The following is a 22091-nucleotide window of genomic DNA, read 5'->3' on the forward strand; positions in this document are numbered from 1 at the left end:
GGTTCTAATACATCAACAAACTCGTGCTCCACCAAGTCCCATAACTCTTGCGATCTAAGCAAGGTCTTCATCTTGATGCTCCACCACTCATATTTCTCACCATTAAAGATCGGTAACAACGGTGCAGAGGAAGAAAAGCCAGCTACTGCCATTTTTGTTTTGTGAAAGAAAATAATCACTTGCCCTCGTGTCGAACGAACTTGGCTCTAATACCAAAATTGTTGGAAAAAGAGATAGTGTCGAATGAATGCTGCCGTGCTTATTATTGTCTACTGACTTGATGGTTAGAGGGTTACCCAATTCCCGTATTTATAGTTTATACACTGGACCAGAAATAGTAAATCATCCAATCTAGAAAAATTCAAATCTACTACCAATCTCCTAAAATCTTGGTAGTTTGAATATTTGAATCATATCTTTTTTAATATTTTGAATCATATCTCAACATAGACCCTCTTCAGGTGTTTTAAAACTGTGAGATTGACGATGATACGTAACAGGTGAAAGTGGATATTATCTACTAGTGGTGGGCTTAAAGAGTTACATCTTAATCCAAAAACACGACGATGTATACATCTGGCAACGTGCAAAATTGGGACATATGATATAAGATCACACAAACTCGATGACTCGATAAAGCGTAAATGGGTGGGGGTGAAAGCGATGAAAAGAAAAGAAAAAGGGGAAGAGATAAATAGATAGATAGATAGATAAAGGGGGATGTAAGAGTGCAGAAGAATCTGAGAGCGTGTGGGAGAGAGAGTCAGAGGGAAATAGTAAGAGAGAGAGAAGTGATAAGTTTGGTTTTGGAAGAGCAGAACGTTCCATCCATGCATTCGCTACAGTTCCCTATTTATAATAATAACAACAAAAAGCATGCACGAGTGGCCCTTATACTCCGCTGTTCAGGTGCTGCCCCTTCTGCCCCTTCTGCCCCTTCTGACCCTTTTCCTTTCTTCTTTTCTTCTCACCCCCCTCAACTTCTCCTTATTTCCGTTTCTCCCCCTTTCTTTGCAATTTGGCCCCCACTCCTTTTAGCTGGCAATCACCCACTAAACATTGCCTATTTTTCATTTTTTCTAAATATGATTATCTTCTACATTCTTTTTTTTAATTATAAAAAGAAAAATCACCTTTTTGTACAATCGGATCCCAGAAAAGGAGTGGGACCCACACTGATTGCTATTTTTTTTTTATTATTATTATTATATCTCTATTATTTATTTATTTATTTATTTATTTATTTATTTGAGAAGAAAATAAAATGGAAGAGAGAAAAGAGTCAAAATGGGGTTTGATTGCTCGGTGACAAAAGCAAAGAAAAAGGGAAGAGAATGATTTTAAGGGAATAATAATAATAATAATAATCAAATATAATCATATATAAACCACGAACTACAACAAACATCTCATAACATTAAATTGAGAGATTCCACATTAGTTAAAGTGGATAACGAAAAATCTTATAATCGTATGGAAACTTCTCCCTAACAGACGCGTTATAAAATTGTGAAGTTGACGACGATACATAACAAATCAAAGCAAACAATATCAATTAGCATTCAACTTTGACTATTATGACTCTATGAACTAAAAAAAAAAAAAAAAAAAAAAAAAAAAAAAAAAAAAAAAAAAAAAAAAAAAAAAAAAAAAAAAAAAAGCACAATTTTTAATGCTTAAAGTGTCTTTGTTTTAAATCATCAAATCCCATCGACCACTAAAATTGGTCTCCCTTTCAAAACGATCTCTAAGTATTTCAAAATATTCTCGTTTTAGTCTCTTCACTTTTAGAATTAAAAATGGAAAGATTTGACATATAAAAAGTTATAATGCAGCGTGTTATTCTTTTGCTAAAGTTGTAAGCTTTATCCCTAATTGTGTGAATTTTTGTATGATTTCTTTTATCTTATCAAAACACAAATGGGTCTAGTTTCAAAATCTAGCTAGACCTATTACGCTACGTGGAGAAAATCCAAATTCTCGATATGAAAGAAACCGAAAGTATATTTAAAGCGATGGAAAAAAATAAAATTCATATAGTCCAAAAATTACGCTAATCTTTTGTTGGATTGTGTGAAACACATCACGTACCAACAACGATAAAGTCTCGAAATTCGATAGATTTTTGTTAGCTAACATTTGATAATTAATGTTACCCAAAAGAAATAGAATGGTTAAGAGAGAACAAATATGGTGAGGCAAAGCAATGCCAAGATGGAAAGGTTGAGTTTGAGATTTCCATATTTAATTTCAAACAAAAGACCAAAATTAGGAAAAGGACAAAAAAAAGCCCAAGCCCAAGCCCAAGCCCAATGTCCATGAAATGGGCCATTTCCAAGGCCCTGAAAATTAATACTAAAATTTAGTACCGTGAGAATTGTTAAAATATTAAAAAATAAAAATAATAATATTATAATCTGCACAGGCAGTGAATTAAACATTTTTATTAAATTCCAACTTTATTAATTAAATTGTTATTTAATAAATATGGATTTGAGTTGTTAAACCCATTATTAAGTTTCTACCACGTTCAACAACGTAGCGAACCAATCGAGTAATATAGTCAACGTTATTGTTATGCATGATAAACAAATATCGACTCATTAAATTTAATGTGTGGGAGACCGATCACGTTTTCAAAATATTATATTTATTTTTAATCTTTTAAATGTAAATCTCATTACTATTTCAAAGAATTAAAATAAAAAAGGAGAAAGATAATATGTTGATTATCTAAAGGAAAATTCCGTCTCCTTTCTTAAGAGCGAATTAGTTCAAACCAACACATCTCAAACAATCAAAAAATAGTAAAATAATGTCTTTGATGTCCCAACATGACAAAGAAATGAAAAGGGAGTTCATGAATCTAACGTCGTAACCATTTGAAATAACTCCAAACAAACGCGTCTCATGAAGAAGAAAAGAATTCCACGCGCTTCTACGTCTTTTCAACTTTATTGATTAAGACCAGTCTAGGGCAAATCAATGATAGAATAAGTTTCTTCGAGACTCGTCTCTAATGGGTGAAGTTTTTTTAGGCTAAACTAGGGATACACATGGGTTGGGTGGCGTATTCTAAGTTGGTTAGGTCAATGTCTTGAGCAACTTGAACAGAGTTCACAATCCCAACCCAACTTTGGATTTGGATGTCGGGTTGTTCTTTTTTTTAAAAAAACTCTACTTATTCAAATATTAAACATTTACAAATAATAAAGCATCATTAACATAGGATAAGAACGTTAAAATTTCTTAATCCTTAGAGAATAAAATTAAAAGTAATTTCATTCATGGAGTTACATGTAATATATAATATTAATTCGTGTAGAAACCCCATTTTTCAAATTCTATAAAACATAATGATGGTGAAGTTAGAAACCACTATTTTAATTAGGTGATTAGTCTCTCACTAATCTACTGTTTCTTTTACTTCACATGCAAGCTAATCCCTTAGAGGATTTATAAATTAATAGGTTTAAGGATGGTTTCATAATGCCAAATATTTAATATAATTAAGCTTATATAGTTGTGATGTAGATTACACTATAAATTTGGTCTTCATTTAATGTTTAATCTCTTAATCTGGTTGGTTTAATATCAATTAGACTAATACATTATTATACAAATTACTTAATCATGTGACTAAGTTATTAAACCTATTAAATTATCTATACATCATAATTCTATTTAATCTAAATTTCATAATATCAATCTCATCTTCTTTTTGTATACAATGAATCATGTCCAAGATTCAAAATCTCGAGTATGTACAATATGGTCACGTTACTTGCTCTTTGCTTCTTAAAAGTGAAGATTATACCCACAGACTAACACGAGTTATTATAACATATTTTGTTCTCACTTACATGCATCTTAAGAAAATGCTCAGGTCACTCAACATGAATTGTTCCAACCAAAACACACTTAATTACAGAGTTCTTGTGATTGAGCCATAAAAAGGAAGGTGCATTTTGTTGGTACAGGAAGTAACTTTTATTTTTTTAAGTCTTTTGTAGTCTTCCTATTCTTCGGATCACTCTCACTTAGATGTTGTCTTGGTTTATTCATATATCGCTCGTTCCAAAAAACGAGTATTCATTGGCATAAGAATATGAAGAAGATTTAGGGTTTTGTGTGTATGTAATTAAAAATTAGGGTTTTTTTTTAGGTTTGTGTTTATGAGTAGGGTTTATGATGGTCCAAATGAATGTAATTTCCCACAATGTTTGGACCAATTGGGTTTGTCCACGTAATTGAGATTAAGACCCCAAATCTGTGAACTCAAATTCCATATCCATAGTATCTTTAAATTCTGACGTTATAAAAGTTTCAAAAAACAAATCCATTTGTGTTTTGTCCCCAAAATCACCAAGCTGTCTCCGCCTGTGCCTTCCACCCAAACGCTCATCAGACCTCCGTTCATCTCCAACTGGTCTGCACTCTCCTCCTCCTCCTCCCTCCATTTCCCCGCCCCCATAAATGGCTTCCCTCCACCATCCTCTTCAACCCCACCGCCGCCTCCCTCCTCCTCCTCCTATCCTCACTTCCCACTTCCCTTCATGTCTTCCTCCGGCCGCCACCCCATCTACAAAGGCATTCGCCAGCGCACCACCGGAAAATGGGTCTCCGAAATTCGCGAGCCAAGGAAACCCAACCGAATTTGGTTAGGAACCTTCCCAACCGCTGAAATGGCTGCTGTCGCTTACGACGTTGCAGCCCTCGCCCTCAAAGGCCAGGACGCCGAGCTCAATTTCCCCAATTCCGCTGCTTCTCTCCCTGTCCCCGCCTCTCGCTCTGCTTCTGATATTCAAGCTGCCGCCGCATCCGCCGCCGCTGCCCTTGGTGCAGCCGCCGCCGCCATCGAGGCACGGAATAATAACGGTCGCCGCCGCAGTAACTTCTCTGGAACTAACTCTTCGTACGGAACAAGATATGATGAAAATGAATTGGGAAATGAGTTCGTTGATGAGGATTTAATCTTCGATATGCCTAATGTTCTAATCAACATGGCCGAAGGAATGCTTCTTAGCCCTCCCCGTTTCAATGTCCATGGCAATGACGACCGCGATGACGGCAATCAAAACCTTTGGAACTTTCCCTAAACAACATTAATAATATATTTACAACTATACATATTAAGTATAAATTTATAAACTTTGTATGTCCATATATATATATATATATATATATATATATATAAAGGGAGGTGCTGTTATATGGTACCCTTCATATTAGTTTCTTTAATTATACTTCTTCTTCGTCTTCTTCAGCCGCCATGGGAGAACCATTGAAAAAAGCAAAAGCAAAAGCAAAAGCACACACCGAAGCAAGTTGGGAGGTTAAGTCAACAGGGAATTTAATTTCTAAGCATATGTGTGGTTGCTATTGTATCTTTATAATAATATTTATATACTCCTCTAAAATATAAGCTCTTATGGCTTTGCTTTGGGCTTCCCAAAAGACCTCATACCAATGGAGTTAGTATTCCTCACTTATAAACCCATGATCATTCCCTAAATTAGCCGATGTGGGACTTTTATCATCCAACAGATATGACTCATACTCGACTAGCACCATGACTCAATCAATCCTATTTAAGACACAATTTAGATCTTGAGAGGGCTATGCCATGGACCGAAAGCCCACGTGGCCACTTCGATCAAGGTCGAGGAGGGTGGGACTAAAATAGCTCAAATTCCTTCTAGGTGTGTCTCGAGCATGCCCCCAGCCTAGAAAGACCTTGGAGCTCGCTTCGTAGTTTCATTTTATGACTTGAGCATCGAAATGGGTGTGTCAAACATCACATCGATTTTTCTCAAATTTGTTTTAGTCGCATTTTTAAAAGGATTATAAATTTAATGGAAGTTAAACAAAAATAATATAGAAGAAATTTGTGTGATAAAAATGAGACAAAATGATAAGGGAAGTTAGTATAGAAGCTCATTCATTGGTGTGAAAGTAAGCTTCTTTAACCAACATTTTACTTCTTAATTTCTATTTCTAAAAATGAAGTTTGTGTGGTAACAACTTCTTTCTTTTTCTTTTCTTTTTTTTAAAAATACCTTTAATAATAATAGCTAAATTATTAGAAAAAATGGTATGTCTCTAAAAAAAAATAATAATAATAATAATTTTTATGACATCCGAGTAAAGGAGGGATACATAAATTGAATTGAGATCACATCGAGATGAAAGTAATCATGAGAATATGATAATTAAAAAAAACTTAAAATAATTGAAAGTCACTGTCTATACCAACAAATATACATTTTATTTTTCATTTGCTCAATCACTAAAAGTCTATAATTAAACGATAAATTTCTTTTTAAAATATATGTGAGTGAAATGAACGAGTAACGTAACATGGTGCAGGAAAATGGCGCGTCCCATTTCAAAGGTTAAGACGTGAAAAGAAAAAGAAAAGAAATTGTTGAGATGTCATACTCATTCTGTGGAGCTAAGAAGTTGTGAGTGAGCAATGGAATGTCTGCAGAAGAAACGTAACACCGACCCCTCACCTTCCTTTCTCATGCGTCGCAGACTTAGTTTTATTTATTTATTTATTTATTTATTTATTCCTCACCTTCCTTTCTCATACATCAAAACCGAACATCAACTCCTCTTTAAACCACCTATTTCAAATAGGGCCCCCCTTGGATAGCCGCAGTCCAGTCATCTTTTTATATATATATATATATAACAACGTATATAATGGTTTATGGGTAAAATAATAATAATATTATTCACCACAAAATTATATAATTAATTAACTAAGTTTGACTTCAAAATTATTAAAATTTCTAAGACAAAATTATAGAGAAAGTTGATTTTTTTTTTTTTTTTCTTTTCCCCTCAAAGTATCTCCACATCATTTCTTCAACTTTGTTTTTCTTTTTGTCTATTTCACATCACATCCTATTAAAAATATGTCAGTTTTTATGAGATTTATATATGTATATATATTGAATTTAATTTTGAATTAGTTACTAAATTTCAAAATATTATCTTTTTAGCATTGATGATAAAATAATAATAGTGAAGAAAAAATAGATGTGGATGGAGAAAGTCAATTAGGGTAATAATTGCGAGATACAAGATGATTTAAGCACCAAATAAAGCTTAATCATCATTACTCTTCCACGATCATGCTTACATTTCCTATCTTATATATCTCCGCCTTAAATAAATACCTTCCACCAAACAGATCATTTTAAAACATACGTCAAATTTATTTATAATTAAAAAATTAATTAATTAATTAATTAATGGCTAAATGGGCCCAAGCCCAAGTTTTGGGTCAAACAAGGCCCATCAAAGATTAAGCACCAGTAAGAGCCCAGCTTTGTGTTTTTTATTGGGTTAAATGAGAATGTTAGTGGGCTGGTCGGCCCAATTCGCTTTTATGTCGGAGCCTATGGGGCACCTTCTTGGTCTTTAATATATTTTTGTTGCTCATGGCCCCACCTCACTATAGCTTTAGGAAGGCAATATTTCTTTTTTCTTTTTTCTGTGAGTGGGTAGATATGAAATTTTATTTTCACACATTTGTTTTTAATATTTATAAAATATACACCATTTTCGACTTTTTCCATAGAAACTCAGCCAATCATAAACCGACACATCATTATTTTTAAATTACCGATAAAGTTACACGTTATTAACTTAGAGACTCATTAAATTTGACAAAAAAAAAAAAAAAATGGTTTTGTATCATACCATGATCCGTTTGACCAAATATGGATGGTCAAATTGCATGTAAGTCCCTGAAATTAATTAGATGATAAGTTTAAGTTATATAACGTTATATTCAAGTTTTTCGTAAATTTTGTTGCGCTATAAAAAAGAAAAAAAGAATAAAAGAAAAAGAAGAGGACCCAATGGTCTAATCTAATCTAAATAGAAATATAAATAAAAATTAAGGGCATGTGAAAAATGGAGCTCATAAAAAAGATAAACAATGATTTGTCTTCTTTTTTCCTCTATGGGGACCAATGATGGCACTATGGCTTGAACAAAAGGAAAGGCAGGCGCATGTTGATAATCACCGGAACCCGACATATCGTTGAGTGTGACTTGATTTATTGGCGTTGGAGAAAAACAAACCGACGTGTCGTTATTAAAGGACACCGACCACACCAACATGGATATTGTTGGGTGGGTTACCAAAAACTTAAAAAGGATTTAAAGTCCAAAATTCAAATTTGAACAAATCCACTAAATATCATAGCTAATGTTAGCATATAATAACAAGTTTAATCATTGGAGTTATGTTTGAGTTAACGTGGTGTTTAAAAATTATAATAAAAAATGTAGGTCTTGTTTAATCCAATTCTAAACCACAACTATGAGATCCCATATCAACTGAATTCTTGTAAAAGTGTAGAAATTGCTCCCTAACCGATGCATTTTTTAAATCATGAGACTGATGATTATACGTAATAGGTCAAAGTGAACGATGTCTATTAGTGGGCTTGCTTTGTTGCAAATGGTATCAAAATTAGACATTAGGCAGTGTGCCAGCTAGAACATTGGCCCTCAAGAGGATTGTGAGATTCCACATCGGTTGGATTCTTATAAGAGTGTGAAAATCTCTCTCTAATAAATACGTTTTAAATTCATGAGTCTGACGATGATATACAACAAACTATAGCGGACAATATATGCAGTGGACTTAGATGATTTGTAGGCAAATTTGGTCATAAATGTATACTATTGGCAATTTTTAGAGAGTGAACCTAAAATTAATTATATTACAAGTTTTGGATTATATATTTGGTAACAAATTTAGTTTTTAGAAGGTTGTTCAAATCGATAATATATTTTTATATAATAAAATTACCACGTAAACATTTTTGTATAATTTCCATTTATGAACATACATTAGAAAATTTTCATGATTATTATATACCATATTATCTAATTAATAATATAATAAATTAAATAAATTTTTATTTTTTTAGCATAATTCCCAACCTTCGCTAAATTCATCTAATTCAATCCATCTAAGAACAAAAATAATGCAAATATTTAGAATTCATGTTCGTGAAGGGGAGACTATTTGTTTTTTTTTTTTTTAAAGAGAATTTTCTCCATTTTATTCATCTTCATAAACAAGATCTTCTAGTTTTTCTCTCGGTCGTCGCTCCATAATGACAACTCCACCGTATCTTCATACTCCTCCCAGTTAAAACCTCTCTTCATTCCTGGCGGTGTTAGAATCAACCCTTCCGCCATACCGGCGATTATCACCGGCATGTTAAACACCTCCTCCTCATCCAAAACCAACCTTTCCGTTAAAACTTCCGGTATCATCTTCTCCTCCGACATCAAAGAAGAACATAACAATGACGACGACAAAGACGATAATCTATTGCTTGATGTAAATGCCTCCGCCGCCTCCATTGCCATCGTTCGAATATCGTTTATGGACGATGACGACGACGTAACTCGGGGAAATAAGTGAGTCCAATTTGGAAAATTGAGTGGTGCAGACTCACCTTTAATGGTCAAGGCAACTACGTCGTACGCCACCGCCGCCATTTCCGGGCTGCAAAAAGTTCCGACCCAAAAGGTGGAATTTTTGTTGGGCCACCGGAGCTCGCTGACCCATTTTCCATTTCTCTGGCGGACGCCTTTGTAAATCGGGTGGCGGGTCTCCTGAAACTTTTTCCGGCCGGCCTTCCGCTTCGTGGAGGCCGTCTTCTGCGACGGCGGAAGGTGTTCATTGGTTGAGCTGGAGGATGAAGAAGGCATTAGATAGAGAATAAATGTGGATGCCCTAATGATACTCCACGGAGCTGTATATTATATTCGTAACTATTTAGAGAATATTTTATTAATTTTATTTTCCAAGGAAAAAAAAAAAAAAAAGTGTAATGTGAAACACGTGGTCAAATTGTTGGGCCACATTTTTATATTCCACGTGCAGCCAGAAAAGTCACGTGCTGAAATTAACTTCCATATTCTACTCCCTTTCTTTCCTTCCAATAAAAGGTTATGTCGTGTTTTCAATCATTCCTTCAAATTTAAACAATTTCACTTTTATTCTTAATTTTTTTTTGTTAAAATAAAAGATGAAAAATGATGTGGTATAAAATTAAAAAATTTAAATTATCATTCTTATTTTTTAACCGAACTTTTTAAAATTAAGATGAATAATTAAAATTTACGACAAAGTTTAAAGATATATATATATATATATATATATATATATATATATATATATATATATATATATATATTGTATAATTTAATATAATTTTTTCGATCTTGGGCTTCAAAGTTGTTACAATCGAATGCAATTTTTAAGTATAAAATATAAGCTTTTAAAACACATGGGATGTAGTTAAAAAGATGTGTACACATTGAAGACCAAAATATATCTGTTTTCAATAATTTAGAATAAAGATTATTAAAAAAATACGGATAAATTGAAAAAAAAAGTAGGGCTGAAATTATAATTTTCAAAGATGTAGGATTAGGGACACAAAAAATTAATCAAAATGTTAAATTTATGATTTTTTTTATATTGATTATTAGAGAAATAAAATTTAGGGGTGGGGGATAAAAAAAGTTTGGTAGAGCGTGAACCGGTGGCCCAAATGGGGATGCTAACAGTGGTCAGAACGTATAGTCTAGGCATATCGTTATTTCTGCGAATACCTTTTACATTGCTCATACGATAAATATTTATTTCAAAATTCATAAATATACAAATTTATCATTATTTTTTTGTTTCCCTCCAACTGATATGGTATCTCACATTCTACCCCCTTCTAGACCTAGCATTCTCAGTACCACTCATTCCTCTTTTCAATCTATGTGAGATCTCATAATTCACCTCTTCAAGGTCCAACATCCTTCTTGACACATTGTCTGGTGTCCTTCCCCTCAATCGGAGAGAGAAATGAATGCCAACGAAGATGTTGGACTCAAAGGGAGTGGATTGTGAGATTTCAGGTTTGGTTGAAGAGATGAATGAAACATTTTTTATAATAGGCTGGAAACTTCTTAATGGCGGTGGGATTGGACTGTTACAACTTTGGTGAAAGAGGTCAGACAATTAGCGATCCACGAATCAGAACTCACCGTGATAATATATGGAGGGATAACAAATTTACAAAGCATAGTGTTCTCCCTTTCATCCTAATCTTTCTACTAAACAAATGTTAAACCTATGCTCATAAAGTCAGATTTTATGTTCCTAAAACTAATTTACTCACTCACTCAATTGCAGTGTTAATGAGCTAAGAAATGTAGCTCAGTCTGCATTTCCTCCACCAGCAAGCTGAAGATAGCAAGCTCTATGTCTATGGCTATTTCTCCTCTCTGCTCCCCATTTCTGCTCCACCCATCAACCTCTCCCTTCAAATCTTGCTTCATTATCACGTCGATAGCGTTCGTGTCCACCCCTTTCCACAACTCCGATCTCACCAACACTCTCTTCTCGATCACGACCACGTCTCTCTCGTCCTTCGTAACGAGATTGGAGATGAGTCGCTTTGGAGGAATTTGGAACCTTGAGCTCCCATTTTTGTGTTCCATGATGTCATGGCTTTCGTCGTCGTCGAGATGAGCAATGTCAGCGTCATCATTAAGTTCGTCTTCGTCCTCGTCCTCGTCCTTTAGTAGAAAGGTCTCGAGTTCTACTACGTCTAGTTCTGCTAGTCTCTCAAATCTTCGAAGTTTTTTCAGTAACTGATGCTTCGCCTCTGAACAAAACAGGACAAATATTAACATGAGCAGATAAAAAACAGGCCCAAATTTACATCCAGATTAGCAGTTTGGTTGAATCATGCTTACATACTTTGTACAATGGCGTAGCTGCGATCCAAATTGTAATCATCCTCATAATGTCCTTCCTCGTACTCCTCGAACGGAGGATCCAACACGGACACCGGACTGCTCTGTTCTTTCTCTTCCTCCTCATCCTCAACTGCCAATTTCTTCAAGCTTTCTGCATCTTTGACCTGTAATTTGTGTAAACACAGGGCAAAGAAAAATTCACAAACTGAGAAACAAAAATGCTTGTGAAAAGGGTCTTTAATTTAGTTGGTTTTGGTAAACCAAAGTGTGTATGGAATTGAAAATGAACGAAATCAGTTTGTTCGCCAAAATTCAGTGCTTTTGGTGGGGTTGACGTGTTTTAACGCCGGAGACTGCAACATTCCGGCGGTAATTTCAGAGAATTTACATAACACTGCCGACAGTTGGTCGTTTGCTGGAGAACGCCGGTTCATAAAAATGCAATTTTTATGCCATGACATTGAAAGATGAAAAGAAAACAGTAATGAAATAAGCAAGACCTGATGGTTCCGGCGAGCCGGAGAAGACGTCGGCGAAGAGAACTCCGGCGTCCGGTGACCGGAGGAGGGGCTCGATTGAAGCACAAATCGAAAAGGGCTATTGCATAAATTACTCTGCCGGGAAACAGAGTCGTTCTCGTTCGCCGGCAATGGCGGGCTGCCACGGTAACCGTTTTTCCGGCCGTCGCTGCAGATCTCTCGCTTCCGAATACGGCCACGGTGAGTCAAACGCTTAAGAAAAGAACCCAAAAACCCTAAGCCATTCGATTTGCCAAGGGACTTGGAGTTCGCGGCCGTTGACTGTTTCTGAATTCTCAAAGCAGCTTCCAGAAGAAGACCGGCCGTTGTAGCCGGAACATGAAGGAAAGTGCCATTGTGGTTTGGACAAGGAGTTTTGACCGGAGAGTGAAATTCAAAGAGCGGCGAAGAGGTTATGAGATCAGGGGAGTGAGTGAAAGAGAAAAAACAAGCGCTTCGGCAAAAATTCCGGCGAAAATCAGAGGAATCGGAAATGGGTTTTGAGCGGTTGAGCTGGAAAAGAGATTTGGGGGTAGGAAGTTTGAGAAGAGAGCGTCTGTCGGCGATGAAATTGGCGAGGAGAAAGGGATGTTGATCCTCCTTCAGAAGCTCGTGTAAGTGCTTTTGTGCCATGGATATCTCTTTTGAGCCTGCAAAAGGGAAGTGAATATTCAGAGAGAAGACGAAAGCTAAAATGGGGTATCCGAAGACATGTCTTTTGTTGAGGGCTTGGATTTCAGTAATCCCAAGTTGAACAAATAAAGTCGGTATGGAAGCTATGAAAGATGAATTCGGAAGTTGACAGAAATACAACCGACCAAAACAAACTAAACTGTGAGAAGGACATCAACTAACAGCAAATACTGTTGTGTTGGTGTGTTTCATGGGTCGGAATACTTCCGCTTAATCATGAGTACAGACGTGTATGCTATGATATGATAGAGTAGAAGTAGTAGGAATACTTCTAATTATGATAGGGTAGGGTTTAATTAATGAAAGAATTGAGAGAGTAGAAGGGTGAAGGAAGGAGGGGAGCGTGATGTGGTCAGTCTACCCGGCTGTCCAGTCCATATCCAATCCCACTACTCGCACCTTTAATTTAAACTTCCCTCAATTTACTTTTTTTTTTTTTTTTTTTTTTTTTTTTTAAACTGCAGATTGTGGACAAAACTGTCCTTTTGGAAAAAGAGACTGATTGGTTCTGGAAAAACACCCCTCCCCCCACCATCCCACCCTTTCCCTTTTGGATCTCCATTTTCACTTACTATTAATATTAAATATAGATGCGGGAGATTCCCTATCGAATTCGATATTGAGATTGGACTATTACAAATAGTATCAGAATTAGACATCGAAGAGATTCCATATCGATTGGAGAGTAAAACGAAAAATCTCTCCCTAACATATGCATTTTAATCCCATTTATATTTTCAAAATTAAATAGGATATATATTTGCATGAATATTAATATTGAAGTGGTGGGGGAGTGAAAAGGCCGTTGAGGCGAGCCCACAAATATTTCTTGCGTAATGTAATTTAAAAAATAAGTAACCAAAAAGCAAAATCTAAATGGGACCCCTAAAAAAATTTCATTTTTCCTCCAACGACAAAATAAAATAATAAAATAAAAAGTGAGCGAGTTTATGAGTGCACCAACGATTTGGTGCACTCGTCCACGTAAGCATAAAAATTGGGCCAACAGAGGACGTTCTCCCACGTGTGCAACTTCAATCGAATAGCACCCGAGTCTGAGCCACGGTCTGAAGTCTGTCTGAGCATGTCGTGGACCCCGCAACTGTAGTCAAAGTCAAATGCCATCATACGACGTCGCATCAACATCGTTAACACTATATTTTATCTACTAATAATATTGCTTTTTTAATTTATTAAAATATAATAATAGTAACAGGCTTGCCGGTGTCTCATAGTTTGAAATAAATTAAAGTAGTTCTAGAAATTTATGCTAATTTTTCTCTAAATATTTGATTTAATAATTAAAAATACTAAATGATTGAATAATTCACATCATTACAAATTAATGATGTATCCAAAATAATTACTTGAATTTCATAAATAATAATTATTTAATTGACATCATATTTTTCTTAAGACAAAATTGCTTCAATAGTTTTAATTGATTTAAAACAAGTGATTAATTTTTTTCTAAATACATATTTATTTATTTGAGAATTAATCATTTAGAAATTTCTTTAAAAAAAAATCTTATGTAGCGTATAGGTCTTATATGGTCAGTTGGTTTGGATACGGGCCGGGCCGACTTATATGGGCCAAAAAGACTAATGGGTTCCACTATGGGCCCAACCAAGTACGACAATCTCTCTCAAGTTTGGGATAATTTAATATTTAAAATATAAATATTAAATTATGCAATTTGTTATTAATTATTAAATGAAGCAGCTTGAAATAGCCGTTAGATGGATCTATATTCCCCATTAGAGGAGAGAAAAAAACAAAAAACAAAAAAACAAAGACAAAAACAAAAGGATAGATAAGTCATTTCCCTTCCTAAAATGAGTTAAAATGTTTTTTGAGTTAACTTCTGAAAACGAAAAATAAATAAACAGAGAAATTATGAAAATACACACAAACAAAGGGAACGCCAACATTTCAACTAATACACAAACACAGCTCCTTTTTGTTCTTTAGATTAAATACATCACACGCCAAAGCCTAATAAACACAGGGTTATCAGTTTGTCAAAACGATATGGTTATCGAATCGTATCGATGTTCTTACTCAGCTCCTCCAGCTTCTTGAGCCTCAACCTCTCGCTTTCGCTCACCAGCTGCTCGTCAAAAAACCAAATCAATCCATCAACTGAAACTCAGACGAATATACACGAAAGGAAACACAGTTTTTAACTAATGGAGGCCATTCGAGTCGCCTCGTACAGTGGCAGAACGAACTGATGCGTTGAAATCGTGGAAAACTAAAGGAATTCAGGGGAATTTACCTCCATTAGTTTGGTGATTAGCTGAACTTTTTCCTTGTTCTTTTCGTTGAAGGCTTCGAGGGCTTCCCTGTACTCCTTTTCCTATGACAAAGGATGCAAACATCAGCTCAATCATTGAGATTCACAGAATGCAATATCATCTTATATGCTAAGCAATGCGCTAATCCTTCCCCCATGCCTTACCTTCTTTTGACAGATATGTCCCAGAGGCTTCAATTCCTTGTTCACGGCGTCAACCTTCTTACGAAACTGTGCCACTTCCTTCCTCATTGGATCGGTCAGCGCCTCGAGCTCCTGGTGTTTGCAACACTTCGTTTCATGAAACTAAACAACAAGAGCACAAAAAAAAAAACCAATTCCAAGCCATTGCCATATTTTGTTTCATAGTAGAATGAAATATTCCTTATAAGGGTGTGGAAAACTACGCGTTTTAAAAACTTGATGGAAAGCCCAGAACGAAAAACTCAAAGATGACAATATTTACTAGTGGTGGGTTTGGACGGTTACAATTGATTTTAGAGCTAGTCATCGAACGGTGCAAGGCGCTGGTGGGAGTCAGGCTAGACCCTCTCCATAGTAGATGTGTTTTAAAACCTTGAGGGAAGCTAGAAGTGAAAGCCCAAAGTGACAATATCTAGTAGTAGTGGGTTTGAACAGTCACACATACATACTCTTGTTCTATAATTACTTGTCCAGTTAAGCTAATCTAAGAATGGCATGACTCATACGACCCACCAACACCAAAGCATTGTTGATTATGTGGTTAGCACCAACCGTCGGAAATCATGGACATTTACAATGATTTGAGCCGCTTCTAATCCCTTCACAACATATTAATTTAATCCCATACGCCGTAGATAACAGAACTAAATCAGGCAAAATGGGTTAAAAATCCCTTGTCCACAGACATTTTGGACGAAGATTTACCCAAAATGATACTCAGATTCAAGAGATGTTCTACAATTTTATGTCCTATTTTCCCCCCAAACCCAACCCACCAAATTCATGTAAAACACAGCACAAAAGTTAAAAGGGTGTCTCATAAACCAAAATCTAAGAAAAACCCATGAAACTTTTGGAGGAAAAACCCCGAAATTTTACCTGACGGATGCAAGCGAGACGTTTGGTTTCTTCTTCAACACGGCCTAACTGGGCTTGAACCTTCTCTCTGACCTCCATCTTCTTCCGCTCGATCTCCTCTTCTTTGGCTCTGAAAGTGGACAGAGCCGACCTCGAAATCTCTTCATCTTCCTTACACAAATGGCTGCTGAAGCTTAAGCTTCCTGTGCTGTTCTGCACCATTTATGGCTGCTCTTCCTCTGTTCCTCACTCTATTCAATTTGCATTCCCTTACCCACAAAACCCTTTTCTTCTTCTTCTTCTTCTCCCTTTCTTTCTGGGTTTCGTTACTTTTCCTCTCTGTTCTTTTGCTTTTGCTTTTGCTTTAGAAATTATGGGGTTTGCGCTGTCTTTCAATCTTTTCAGCTCAGGGTATACCAAAGAACTTATAAACTACAATGCACCCTCTCCCTTCACCTTTTTCCACTGCCACTACATTTTAAATATTTTTTTAATTGAATTTTTAAAAACGGTCTCAAGCTCTATTTTCTTACTTTATTTATTAAAAAAAAAACAAATTTTGGTTTTTATATTTAGAATTTAGAAATAAAAATTTAGGTGTAAAATTAAATGGCATAAATAATAATAGAAAAGCATTAGGTGAAAAGACCCAATTGCCAACCACTGCCACTGATGGCTATGTACCATACACAATTTCAAAAAATTATTGAAAATAAATTAACAACTATACAACAAAAACAAAAACAGAGAATCAATTTAAATAAATTAAATAATAAATAATTAAATAAATATAGAAGCGTTTTAGTTCAACTGTCGGGTTTGTTTGGGGTTAGGACCTCACCCATTAATTTTGTCCGTATACCGTTCAACTGCGCAACCAAACGCAGCCTTGTGTATATTAAAAATAAAAATGCCCTCTTGGATGGGCCGTTGCAAGTCAAACTGATGGGCCCAAGTGGGCCATAGGGCCCATTATTTGGTTCGGCTTTTTAGAACACTAACTGCCGCTGCTGCCTGCTGTCCTTTGAATCAAACATTTTTTCCAATTATACCCTTCTTCTCGTGTTAGTTTGACAATTATGCCCTCCTATTTGAATTTCAATTCTTCTTCTTCTTCTTTTATTAAGGTTATATATATATATATATATATATACATATAATGTTTAGAGCGTGTGATATATAATTTTGTCACCATATTTTAATAAATTAGAATGCGTATGAAAAAAAAGAAAATATTATTCGAAATTAAAAGACAATAAAATAATATAAATGAGTAAGTAATTGGAAGGCAGTACCCTTTTAAGGGGCAGTAGTTTTGGAGTCGGCCCATTTAATTTGGACGAAAGCCCAATTGAATTTGGGCCCAAAGGAAAATGACGCCGCGTGGTCCAATAAGAAGCAGCCAGCGTAAGTTAGTGTTACAATGGGAGTGGATGCACCGAAGAGAGCTGTTTTTGAGACCAGAAAAAAAAGGCAGGTGGAGGGGCACGTGATACAGAGCGTGCCGGCGTGCACCTCCTTTGTTTATAATTTTGTTTGGTTTCTGTGGCACAAAAAATGTAAAAAGGAAATAGAAAATAAAGGGAAAGGGGGAAGGGAGGGGAGGCACGTGAGGAGCTGTTTTTGAATTTTTGGGAGCACTTTTCTGACAGAATCTGAGATTGTCGTATGCTCCCTGTCTCTCCCTTTCTAATTAAATTAAGATTTTAATAAATAAACTTCCTAAATATTTTTGGAATTAATCAGGATAGAGACGAATTAGGTGACGTGGAGGAGCAGGGTGGGGCCCAGCAATGGATCCCAAGGTGTGCCTTCCTTTGCTTTTGCTACTTTTCACGTTTACAAATATGCCCTTACAGTTTCCCAAAATCCCCTCCAACTCCCAACTCTCTTCAAATTTACAACAAAGCTCATATGTTTGTTTTTTTATTTTTATTTTTGTTAAAGCTGTGGATAAAATTAGGGAAATAGAGAGGAACAAAAATCATCTATTCACACTTCATACGAATTTTTTAAAAATTTTAATCTAAGAGTATTTTTAAATTTTAAAATAAAATTTTTGAAACTTAATCGTATTTTTTAAAATAAAATGGGAACCATTTTCACTCTAAGCTAATAATTATAATATTTTTTAATTTTTTAAAACTTTACTCCATCAAAGTGTCCTCCAATGGATTCCTTCATTAATGAACACAAACGTGTTTTATGTCCGGTTGTGTTGACCGAAAGGCCGGTGGTTTGGTCAGTCTCCAGCTTTTATTTTCTCTCCCTTTTCATTTACTTCTTTTTTAGTACATTTTTCATTTATCTCTTAAAATTTATATTTATAAAATAATAATAAGCTATTCATTAGGTTCGATGTTTTAAGTCCTTTTTAGACACTTCGATCCATCAACTTCTGCTCAGTTTATCGACTTCGATTTGTTCATCTCAAAGTAACATATTTTTTTTAACCGAGTTTAGCAACTATGAAAGGATGAACTAGTTAACATTATAGGTTGAATGTATTACAAGTATCAAACAAAATTGTGAAAAAAAGTATCCATGACTAGAAAATGAGGTAAGACAACTATAGTTCTCTTTGAGCTTTTTCTTTCAAACTTATCGTCAAAGCTGGTGTATACGCACGTTAGATTTAATTTATTACTTAGAGAGTTGTAAACCCTTCTTCTGCCCCCTTTATCTCATCTGTCTTGTCTGAACATCTTTTACTCTAAGTGCCCCTACCAGCTGCCTAACCCTCCTCCTCCTCCACTGCTCTTCAAACAAACTTTGCAGGTTACATTGTCAGATACCCAACCCTTTTTTTTTCCCTGAATACTGCCAAGAAAAGAAGCTTTTTTCTCCCCTGAAAATACCCAATGAAAATGAAGGCAGCAGCATAATATTAAAAACCCAACAGAAGCATAGATATTTCTCTGTCAAAAGCTCTGTTTTTTTGGTATTTCTCTGTCAATGGACTTTGATCTGAAGAAGTGTAGAAGGCAGGCGGAGTCAGAGAAGGAGGAGGAGGTGGAAGAGCCGCAACATTCTGCTAAAATCTGTAAGTTTTTTGTCGAACAGCCTCATCGGCTGCAGCAGCAGCAGCCACAGCCGTCTTCTTGCTCCTCTGTTCTTCCTCTGTTCGTTCCTGGTTCCATTAACGACTCCAAAGCTTCCAATATGTTGTCAGCATTTCCAGATTCAACGTCTTCTTCTTCTTCTCATAGATTACCCAGTGAGCCCTTTTCTTTTTCTTTCCTTTCCTCTTCAAAACCTTTCTTCTTTCTCCATTTAACTGCTCTGTTATTTGGTTGTCTTTGCCTTGATTTGATTACAGGGACGTTGGGTTATTTCAGTGTGGCTCAAAGGCACGAACTCGAGCTTCAGGCTCTCATTTTCCGATATATGTTGGCCGGCGTCGCTGTACCGCCGGAGCTTCTCCACCCCATCAAGAAAAGCCTTCTCTCCTCCACTGCCCCCCTCTTTCTTCATCATCCTCTTCAACATTTCCCCCACTATCCCACTTCTTGTAAGTCCCATTTCGCCCATTTCCCTTTTCTTTTTGTGGGTGGAATCAGATTTTTTTCGTAAGAAAACTCTTCAAATTTTTACTTCATAACCCTTTATATACATTTTCTTTAAATGTTCTTGCAAATACAGAGCGATCCATTTTAGAAAAAGCTCGACTCTTGTGGCATGTTTGGAATTAGATTTTGAAATAATTCAGAACATGTTTTTGGAATGAATCTTTTGAAGTAACGCTCAAATATGTTCTTAATCAAAGTCAATTGATCTGTTCTCCATTTCTTTCTTGGTTTTTAATTTTTGGTTATCACTGAAATGAGGGTTTTGTTTAAAATGACTTTGGATATTCAGTATTACAAGCAGGGTATTGGGGCAGAGCCGCCATGGATCCAGAGCCAGGTCGGTGCCGGAGAACCGACGGCAAAAAATGGCGTTGCTCAAGAGATGTGGTCGCGGGGCAGAAGTACTGTGAGCGCCATATGCACCGTGGCCGTAACCGTTCAAGAAAGCCTGTGGAAACTACCACGACTAAACCCACCTACACGACCACCACGACCACCACCGCCGCCGCTGTATCCAGCGGCGGTGGTTCTCTCTGCTCTAACGCTAACCGTGTTGTTGGTGGCGGCGGTGGTCGGCCTTTTTCGACGGTGGAAAGTGGGAAATATTCTTGTGTATGTGGACAAACCCCATCCGTTGATCTTCTCCATCTCAATCAAGGGTCAGATTTTATTTGGGTCCCACTTAAAATTTTTGTCTGTTTATGATTCTTTAGCCGTACACTCCATTTTCCCAACCACTAACTTTCTGCCTAATAATGCTTCGCTTCAATTCATTGTCCCTTTTCTCTAACTTTATTTATTCCCATTTTTTTTTAATTTTTTTTTATTCTCTGCAGTGCTTCCTCTGATTCCTTACCGGAAAATAAGAATTTTTATGAATCCCAAAAAGAGGCCTCCGCCGGAGACGGAAAATCCGACGGCCACATTTTGAGGCATTTTTTCGACGATTGGCCGAGGTCCGAAAATGGTGACTGTGGGAGCGACAACAGCAATGCCAGCCAACGAATGAATCCGACATCCCTTTCAATTTCGGTAGCTGGGAACCCGCCGTCGTCATCCTCCGACGTGTCATTGAAATTGTCAACAGGAGGAGGCTCTGATCAAGGCAGTGGCGACCCTCATCTTCATCAAAATGGCAATATCGACGGGGAGCACATGCATTTGAATTGGGCTGCTGGATGGGCCGCCACACAAATGGCGTCGATGGGCGGACCGCTCGCCGAGGCGCTGCGCTCCGCCAATAAGAACTCGTTGCCCACTACTGTGTTGCATCAGTTGCAAAGAACAACCAACTCGGAAGCTAACTTTATCAGCACTTAAAAATAAAGTTGCATCTATCTAATATGTGTTATTGTCTGGAAAAAAAGAACCAAACTTTTATTTGAAGCCACAGTTCGTAGCTGTTTGAATGTGATTCGTTGAAGGATGTTTATGTTTGATTTTGTTTTTCTTGTGATATTTATTGTTTTACCAATGATTTACTACCAAACACGTTCTATCACACATACAAAAGGTTGTTATATTTATTGATTTAAACTTGTTCATCAACTTTTTCTAGAACATAACTTACCAAAATGTATTCAATCTCTTAGATTCAATCGAACATAAGGTATTAATTCAATGCACATTATATTATGTATTAACTAAAGTAACCAAGAAACATATATTACCTTTTAGGAGATAAAAAAACTGAATCTAAAATTAAAATTAAATGTCCATATGTATTTAACTTTTGATAAGCGTGAATAATTCATGAAAACTTTCAACGTCTATCCGTGGCAATTTTTCCGGCAGAGACCACACACCCACATGGAAGGATATCTCTAGTGTAATACGCTATGTCAGACCAATAATTAATTGCTTTGCTAAAGAATCACGTGGCGCTTAAATGCCCACTCTTTGAAATTCATAGCCTCTTCTTTCTACCTCTCAACAAAAATTTATAAACTCACATTTGCAAGTTTGTTCTAATAGGTTCAAAACTTCACCATCAACAATGGATAGCAAAACAAATCGATAAAAAAAATCAAAATCAAACTGATAATCAAAACCAGATCTAAAGAACCAATTAGATGCGGTTTTAAATTACCAACAAATCAAACACAACCTAATTAAAAAAAAAAAAAAAAGAAGAAGGAAAGAAAGAAA

The 22091-nt window shown here is 36.0% G+C and overlaps 5 protein-coding genes across 6 annotated transcripts; 2 read left to right on the plus strand and 3 right to left on the minus strand.

The window, feature by feature from the left end:
- The first annotated feature begins 4434 nt into the window (after window positions 1-4434).
- LOC111481761 (ethylene-responsive transcription factor ERF024-like) lies at window positions 4435-5099 on the plus strand. The gene has a single exon (XM_023127350.1). It carries the CDS (start codon window positions 4557-4559, stop codon window positions 5097-5099), a length of 543 nt encoding a protein of 180 aa, XP_022983118.1. The 5' UTR covers window positions 4435-4556.
- A 4018-nt stretch (window positions 5100-9117) lies between these two features.
- LOC111481980 (dehydration-responsive element-binding protein 1B-like) lies at window positions 9118-9750 on the minus strand. Its single transcript, XM_023127606.1, has one exon. It carries the CDS (start codon window positions 9748-9750, stop codon window positions 9118-9120), a length of 633 nt encoding a protein of 210 aa, XP_022983374.1.
- Window positions 9751-11066: 1316 nt separating this feature from the next.
- Window positions 11067-13264, minus strand: LOC111481647. The gene is made up of 3 exons (XM_023127186.1): window positions 12303-13264; window positions 11804-11966; window positions 11067-11708 (listed from the first exon to the last, which is right to left on the minus strand). Exons 1-3 carry the CDS (start codon window positions 12951-12953, stop codon window positions 11236-11238), a joined length of 1287 nt encoding a protein of 428 aa, XP_022982954.1. The 5' UTR covers window positions 12954-13264; the 3' UTR covers window positions 11067-11235.
- Window positions 13265-14812: 1548 nt separating this feature from the next.
- Window positions 14813-16864, minus strand: LOC111481783 (GRB10-interacting GYF protein 2-like). Its single transcript, XM_023127376.1, has 4 exons — window positions 16396-16864; window positions 15478-15588; window positions 15295-15375; window positions 14813-15126 (listed from the first exon to the last, which is right to left on the minus strand). Exons 1-4 carry the CDS (start codon window positions 16594-16596, stop codon window positions 15052-15054), a joined length of 468 nt encoding a protein of 155 aa, XP_022983144.1. The 5' UTR covers window positions 16597-16864; the 3' UTR covers window positions 14813-15051.
- Window positions 16865-19088: 2224 nt separating this feature from the next.
- Window positions 19089-21309, plus strand: LOC111481644 (growth-regulating factor 4-like). 2 transcript variants are annotated; one of them, XM_023127183.1, is made up of 4 exons: window positions 19089-19591; window positions 19694-19885; window positions 20233-20602; window positions 20780-21309. In XM_023127183.1, exons 1-4 carry the CDS (start codon window positions 19330-19332, stop codon window positions 21261-21263), a joined length of 1308 nt encoding a protein of 435 aa, XP_022982951.1. In that variant the 5' UTR covers window positions 19089-19329; the 3' UTR covers window positions 21264-21309. The 2 variants fall into 2 exon arrangements, with proteins under 2 accessions (XP_022982951.1, XP_022982952.1); XM_023127184.1 differs by having other exon boundaries at window positions 19694-19882.
- The last annotated feature ends 782 nt before the right edge of the window (window positions 21310-22091 follow it).

This window comes from Cucurbita maxima, unplaced genomic scaffold (assembly GCF_002738345.1).
Source record: "Cucurbita maxima cultivar Rimu unplaced genomic scaffold, Cmax_1.0 Cma_Scf00007, whole genome shotgun sequence".
Lineage (NCBI taxonomy): Eukaryota > Viridiplantae > Streptophyta > Magnoliopsida > Cucurbitales > Cucurbitaceae > Cucurbita > Cucurbita maxima.

Excerpts from the sequence above, each read along its gene's own strand:
- LOC111481644 (XM_023127183.1), top strand. The coding sequence starts at position 19,330 with ATGGACTTTGATCTGAAGAAGTGTAGAAGGCAGGCGGAGTCAGAGAAG. Across the intron at positions 19,592-19,693 it reads TTCTTCTCATAGATTACCCA|GGACGTTGGGTTATTTCAGT; the intron begins GTGAGCCCTTTT and ends ATTTGATTACAG. Across the intron at positions 19,886-20,232 it reads CCCCCACTATCCCACTTCTT|TATTACAAGCAGGGTATTGG; the intron begins GTAAGTCCCATT and ends TTGGATATTCAG.
- LOC111481647 (XM_023127186.1), bottom strand. The coding sequence starts at position 12,953 with ATGGCACAAAAGCACTTACACGAGCTTCTGAAGGAGGATCAACATCCC. Across the intron at positions 11,967-12,302 it reads CGGCTCGCCGGAACCATCAG|GTCAAAGATGCAGAAAGCTT; the intron begins GTCTTGCTTATT and ends CACAAATTACAG. Across the intron at positions 11,709-11,803 it reads CAGCTACGCCATTGTACAAA|AGGCGAAGCATCAGTTACTG; the intron begins GTATGTAAGCAT and ends TGTTTTGTTCAG.
- LOC111481980 (XM_023127606.1), bottom strand. The coding sequence starts at position 9,750 with ATGCCTTCTTCATCCTCCAGCTCAACCAATGAACACCTTCCGCCGTCG.
- LOC111481761 (XM_023127350.1), top strand. The coding sequence starts at position 4,557 with ATGTCTTCCTCCGGCCGCCACCCCATCTACAAAGGCATTCGCCAGCGC.
- LOC111481783 (XM_023127376.1), bottom strand. The coding sequence starts at position 16,596 with ATGGTGCAGAACAGCACAGGAAGCTTAAGCTTCAGCAGCCATTTGTGT. Across the intron at positions 15,376-15,477 it reads GACATATCTGTCAAAAGAAG|GAAAAGGAGTACAGGGAAGC; the intron begins GTAAGGCATGGG and ends CCTTTGTCATAG. Across the intron at positions 15,127-15,294 it reads TAATCACCAAACTAATGGAG|CTGGTGAGCGAAAGCGAGAG; the intron begins GTAAATTCCCCT and ends TTTGACGAGCAG.